Source organism: Helianthus annuus, chromosome 7 (genome assembly GCF_002127325.2).
Source record: "Helianthus annuus cultivar XRQ/B chromosome 7, HanXRQr2.0-SUNRISE, whole genome shotgun sequence".
In the NCBI taxonomy this organism is placed as follows: domain Eukaryota; kingdom Viridiplantae; phylum Streptophyta; class Magnoliopsida; order Asterales; family Asteraceae; genus Helianthus; species Helianthus annuus.
Window position 1 is genome coordinate 128,932,961 of NC_035439.2, and position 6,676 is coordinate 128,939,636.

The following is a 6,676-nucleotide window of genomic DNA, read 5'->3' on the forward strand; positions in this document are numbered from 1 at the left end:
CCTTTAGTTGTGTCATTTTTAGCGTTTTAAACACAAGGCGATAGGCTACTTAAGAGCAGAGATAAGAGGTGCACGCATCAAGTATGCGAGAAGCACTTGTTGTAAACAAGTGGGAAGTTAAATGTACCCTTCCAGAATAGTACTAGAATCCCATTATGATCATCTTATAGCTTAAATTTCTAGGTTTTTAGCGACACGCCGACGTGAGCTTTTAAAATCATATGGTCTTTAATTATGTTGGCTCAGTTATTCCAGTAAAATTAAATTTGCTATAAAAACAGAAGAAAGCAGCATAGTACACTAGTAACAATATGCGCAAACACGCCTTAATAAAAAAAATAAAAATAAAATAAAAAAAACCTAAAAGGCACTCTCGCCTCTCCTTGTCGCCTTGCCTTGCCTAAGAAGATATCTCCTTACCACCATGATGCATTTAAGGCGCGTTTATTAGAAGTTGTGCGTTCCCGCCAAGGAATAAAGACGTTTTTAATGAATAAAAAAAACGTCACACTAGGTGAGATGAAAAATTGTTAAGACCTGAAGGGTTACTCGTTAGAGAAACACATGCAATAATATAGCTCGTAAGTGGTATCAAGAAACGTCTACTCTTACACTACAATAATTATTGTGTATTCTGTCTTCAACTTCCATTTCATGTATTAGAAATCATGTTGCAACGTCTACATATAAACTACAAACATAGACTATAGTCATAATTCATCTTTCTGGTCGATTTTAGTGTCGCTTTCTTTGGCATCAGTATAAGTTGGTTTCTGAAGCTTAAAGGGGATCGAAGCATGTTTCTTGAGAAACTTGTAGAACGCCACTACAGTTCGATCAACATCCACAGATATCTGCCATACCAAACAAAGTTAATCACATCTATTACTCATATATGGAAACCCCTTATGATAATCTATGTAGAGTCCGTTTAAATGTTTAATACATAATCGATTATAAGTAGAAGACTACGAGAACCGCATAAACTCAAAATTAAAACAACAGATACACGTGTGTGTGTGTAGTATTTGCGCTTCGCTTTCCGGAGATATGCATTTTCTTCATTTTATATTAACTACAGTTTATAATTCCATCTGAGTAAAATGCCATTTTCGTCCCTGAGGTTTGGCCAGTTGTGCAACTTTCGTCCGAATGTTTGTTTTTTCGTATCTGGATCCAAAAGGTTTAATCTTGCCATTTTCATCCGGCTTGTTAACTCCATCCATTTATCTCCTTTTGAAGTCAGGGGTATTTTTGTCTTTTTTGTTAACTTAAAGGGCAATTCGGTCTTTTTTACTTTATGCTTAGCATATGTACAAGTATTCAAAATACCCTTGCTAAATAAAAAAGACAAGAATACCCCTAACTTAACGGAGAAAAATAGATGGAGTTAATGAGCGGGGTGAAAATGACAAGATTTCAAACCTTTTGGATCCAGATGCCGAAAAACAAAAACCTTTGGACGAAAGACGCAAAACTGTCCAAACCTCAAAAAGACGAAAATGACATTTTACTCATTTCAGCTTGTATTTTGCAAGTCTAAATGTTTTCACTATCATAAATCGGATAGGATTAAAAACGGTTTGTATGTAATAGCTCAAGCATAATTTATCTCAGCGAATATCACTTACAGGATCCGAGCTTTTGTTTCCCGCTGGGTAGAAAAGAATTGTGGGGTACCCATCGGCCTGTAAGACGCAAAAATTTAAGTTTGAGTGAAAATTCCGATACCAACTAATAAGTATCCAAGACTTTATAATGCCACTATACCTTTGCCCGGGGATGTTCATTTGTACTTCCGTCCATCTTTGCTATTACCAAAGAGTCAATATCGCGTAAATGCATAGCAAGCTTGTTGTATGTCGGTTCTAGAGCTTGGCAATGCCCACACCATGGTGCATAAATCTGTAAAAAAAAGATTCACAATCAATTGATGCAAAACATTATTATTATTATTATTATTATTATTATTATTATTATTATTATTATTATTCATAGAGTAAAATGCAATTTTCGTCCCTGAGGTTTAGTCAGTTTTGCAACTTTCGTCCAAAGGTTTGTTTTTTCGCATTTAGATCCAAAAGGTTTAAAATCTTTGTCATTTTCATCCGGCTTGTTAACTCCATCCATTTTTCTCCCTTTGAAGTCAGGGGTATTTTCGTCTTTTTTTGTTAACTTAAAGGGCAATTCGGTCTTTTTACACTTTATGTACATTGTACAAGCATTTAGCATAATTTACATAAAGTGAAAAAGACCGAATTGGATATTAAGTTAACAAAGGACGAAAATACCCCTGACTTAACGGGGGAAAATGGATGGAGTTAACGAGCTGGATGAAAATGGCAAGATTTCAAACCTTTGGATCCAAATGCGGAAATACAAACCTTTGGACAAAAACCGCAATATCGACCAAACGTTAGGGACGAAAATGGCATTTTACTCTTATTTTTTTAGAAATACCTCTAGAAGAACATCTTTTGATTCATCCAAGACAATATCATCGAAGTTATTCCCAACTACTATTTTAACATCACCGTCATTCTGCATCATCAACGATCGCCCGATCAAAATTCAACTCTTTGAAGAAAAAAAAAGACAAAAACTAAAAAGGGCCCAAACAGATTACCTGCTCGGGAATAGGATCTGACTTGTACACAGGTTTAAGCTTGTCGTTTAAAAAGACTTCTCCGAAAACCTTGAGGTTTTCAAGGGTCAAATCTTGGTCAAATACAAACTTCTTAGCATCATCATTTCCGGTATATGCAAGAACCTAGTTAAGTAAGACATGCAGTAAATACTATTATTAAATGTACTTCATCTTGCGAAAAGTAAAAAAGAAAAAATTATATAACCGGCAATAAGTAAAAGTTAAAACGGCCGTTACTTGTGGAGCGTCTCCTGTGATGCCAAAATAATCCGCAACAGGTTTTCCGACATCTTCATTGTCCAGTTCAACAAATACAAAGATAAGCTGCCCGAAAATAAAATAACGTGAAATCGTTAAATCTCCGAGCTTAAATATTTTTATAATTATAAAATTGCTAATTCCAATTACCTTCCCCTTAAATAACTTTGCAGCATCCTCGAATGTTTGTTTAACCTTAGTTGAACCCTTTGAAGTTGCAAATAACAAAACCTAACAACCGAAAGTACGGTTTATGACAATATGGTGCGCTGTCAAAAAATTTCATGTAGCAAATTATGCTGATCTATACATATACGGATATATCGTATATACCTGTTTCTTTATTGGGCTTTCAAAAATTAAAGTTCCGCTTTCTCGTGAAAAAGTTGTCACTAGGGGAAGTTTGTTTGCGAAAACGAACTCCTTAATTGATTCCTTTTCGAAAAGACCATCTGCGTGAAATATTGAAATAGAACAAATTAAACGATGGAAAAAACAAAGGCCGCAAGTGCGGAATAAAGTGAAGAAACCGACCATGATGTGTCACTTTCTCCGCTTCCTTTTTTAGCAAGACCAAAGCGGGACGTTTGACATCAGGATTTATGTGGAAAAGCTTGGCCACGTTAGGATCTACTGTTTGATAAAAGTTGACATCATCGTCAAGCCTTGAAGCTGCAACAAGTTCCTCACTTTCCGTACCCTGAAAACAAAACAAAACAAAAAAACTCGAAATAAAGAAAAATATCTAGAAGCGTAACAGTTTCATATCAATATATCATTTGTGTAGTATTTCTAGGAAAACTATCAATAGCACAAGATATTAAGGTTGTTATCGGATAAGTAATACCACCAAAGAGTCGAGGAAGGCCAAAACAACTCTGTCCTCGGATGTAAGAACTTTCTCCGCATCGTCTACAGTCGTTATGTTGTACACCCCGGGTCCAGTCTTTTTCTTGATCCAAGTTACTATAGCGTCTCTATAAAACACCAAAAAAGCAAATCAACTTCATTGATTCCGCTATTCCTATAATTCCTAAACACAAAATCATTATTCGGGCCGTTAAGTAAGATTGCTTATTAAGAGCATAGTTATGTTGATATCTAAAATAACTTAAATTCATTAATAAAAACTACTAGAATATTAAACTACTAAAAATAAGTGTGTAAATTATAATCAAAATAATAATGGTGAATTAGTTAACTTGAAGAGAAAATAAGAAACAAAATTAGCAACAAAGTAGAGTGTATTGATACGATTCCAGATGAAATTCAAGAAAAGTGACTTGAATTTGCTGATGTCACTTATAACTTTCTCGAATTACATTGAAAGATCTGTATAACATCCTTATTTTACATACCGTAGTCGCCTCGGCGGACCGACCGTCGGTACCGGTACCCCACCGACCGTCGCTAAGCCCACCGACCGTAGCTAAGCGACTTTTACAACCATATAATTTACACACTTATTTTTTAGCACTTAACCGGCAGTTAAATTTTCTGGTAACTTTTATTAATCAACTTCACATTATCATCTCCAGTTTGATAAACACACACACTCTCATGCCAACAAAATTGACTAATTAAACAATCATACACTATATCAAACCTAAGTAGTTAATACGGTAAAATATCAGATATCGGTCAAGGACCAATATTCTTGGTTTAAAAAAGCGCGCCTTAAGCGCGCTTAAGCGCAAAGCGCATCTAGGCGCAAACCCCATCGCCTTGTGTGACATAAGGCGCACGATGTACAAGAAGCGCAACTGAGGCGCGCTTTTTAGGGTGAAAATCGACCTAAGGCGCACACTTTTTGTACATGGGGTGTTTCTATGCTTTTGAGTGTTGTACAACAGGCTTTTTATGTTGTACATTTATGTTTTTTTCATTTTAAAACATATATAAAGCTTAATTATAGCTAAATCATAGGTATTGGATGCTAAACACTTATGGGATATATAAAATAATTTATATAATCACTTTGCGCTTTGCGTACGAAAAGCTCACCGCTTTTGCGCTTCGCTTTTTAAAAATCGGTTTTAGACCTCATCGCTTTTGTGCGCTTCCCGCTTTTTTAAACCAAGCCGATATTTGAGATATCGTCGGTTATCATGGTGGGATATCGGTAATTTTAGTATCATGTAGAATTTATATATATAGCAATTTAACACTAACAATTCAGTATACTCTCCTACCATTAACAAATTAACCTTTTGCAACTTGCAAAACACTTACAATTGTAGCAACTAGGAACTGACTAAGACTTAAAACAAAACATTTAACACTAACAACTAACAATTAAGACTTAAAACACTAATAGCAGCAATAAGAAGAAATACAATTTGGTAAAACGAAGAAGAAAGGTACTGATATCAGGAAAATTGGTGATATAGTGGTCAAATATGGGTCCAATATCGGTCTAATATCGGTCAATATCGCCGATATTATCAGTACCGATGTTCTGACCGATATTTTACACACTCTGATGCCAACAAAAAAGACTAATCAAACACACATTGAGATAAAAGATAAAACAAGAGATAAACAGATACTAACTTTGTTCGTTGACCAAGATACGGCTTATGAACCCCATCAACAAAAAACAAAACCGTAGGAAACCCCTGGACCTCATAACTCTCAGCAAGCTCACTCTCTTCTTGCGCATCAACTTTCGCAAGCACAACCGGTTCACTTTTCAACTCAGTAGCAGCAGCAGCGTACTCAGGAGCCAGAGCCTGACAATGCCCACACCACGGAGCATAAAACTCCACCATCACGAACCGGTTACTCTCAATGACATCACTAAAGTTACCCTCAGTTAAAACCACAACGTCAGCATCATCAATCGTGTTGGATACATCTTCTTCGTATTTGAAATCTGAAGGGAGTTCGAAGTCGTCGTCGCCTTCTTCGTCGTAGTTGTAGTTGTCGAAGTCGTCATCTTCGTCTCCGGCGAATTCGTCGAAATCTGGGAGATCTGGATCGTGGGTTGAGGTGGGTGAAGGTTCTGGTTCGGGTTCTTCGAGGAAGCTGAGGTCTTCGTCGTCGTCTTCATCGGGGGAGGTTTGTTTAGAGAGAGACAGTGGGGTGAAGTGAGAGAGGATGAGGAGTGTGGAAAGAAAGAGGATGAGGGTTAAGCGATTCGCCATTGTTGACTTGAGTTGAAGTGAAGTGAAGTGGAGACACTGTCTGAAAGTGAGGTTAGATCTCAAGGGGTTGAGGGTTTCTTGCAGTGATATTTACTTCATCAAAGAATTAATATATTAGTTTTTTCTTGTATTATAAAAGTTAATAAATTGTTTTTATAGTGTTTGAGTTAGCTTATTTAAGGTGGGTTTATATGATGAGAAGTTAGTATTTGTAACTTCTTACTTATAACTTATTAGGTTATAACCCGTGAATACTTACGGGTTGTTAATCTGTTTTTCTAAACAAATAAATATATACATATATATTAATAAATGATAAATTGTATGATGAATAGAGTGTATGAATAAATGATAAAACGGTCTGTGGCTGATTATATGAATGGATATCATAAAAAAAACTGCATTGTAAGTCGAAACAATTATCGATAAAGTCTGAACAGTGAATAATGTGAAAATTGTGTTATCCATTAAAAGAAACACTAATAGTAAACTAACATATGATAAGATGTAATAACTTAAAATTCAAAACCATTAAACATTGTTAAAAACTATTAACGATAACAAAGTAAATGTATATCATATGAAAACCAATTATCGAAAACCTAAATGTAAAACAACTAATCAA

General features: G+C 35.5%; 1 protein-coding gene across 1 annotated transcript; it reads right to left on the minus strand.

The window, feature by feature from the left end:
• Window positions 1-552: 552 nt before the first annotated feature.
• On the minus strand, window positions 553-6,147 carry LOC110868535 (protein disulfide isomerase-like 1-4). The gene is made up of 11 exons (XM_022117729.2): window positions 5,459-6,147; window positions 3,753-3,882; window positions 3,440-3,605; window positions 3,239-3,357; window positions 3,056-3,136; window positions 2,885-2,971; window positions 2,627-2,770; window positions 2,461-2,541; window positions 1,771-1,905; window positions 1,632-1,688; window positions 553-854 (listed from the first exon to the last, which is right to left on the minus strand). The coding sequence occupies exons 1-11, from the start codon at window positions 6,049-6,051 to the stop codon at window positions 711-713; spliced, it is 1,737 nt and encodes a 578-aa protein (XP_021973421.1). The 5' UTR covers window positions 6,052-6,147; the 3' UTR covers window positions 553-710.
• Window positions 6,148-6,676: the final 529 nt, after the last annotated feature.

What these genes read in the sequence shown, in the direction of transcription:
- LOC110868535 (XM_022117729.2), bottom strand. Translation starts at nt 6,051, where the DNA reads ATGGCGAATCGCTTAACCCTCATCCTCTTTCTTTCCACACTCCTCATC. An exon ending in TATCTTGGTCAACGAACAAA is followed by an intron (nt 3,883 to 5,458) that starts GTTAGTATCTGT and finishes GGTGTTTTATAG; the next exon opens with AGACGCTATAGTAACTTGGA. An exon ending in ATGAACATCCCCGGGCAAAG is followed by an intron (nt 1,689 to 1,770) that starts GTATAGTGGCAT and finishes TGCGTCTTACAG; the next exon opens with GCCGATGGGTACCCCACAAT.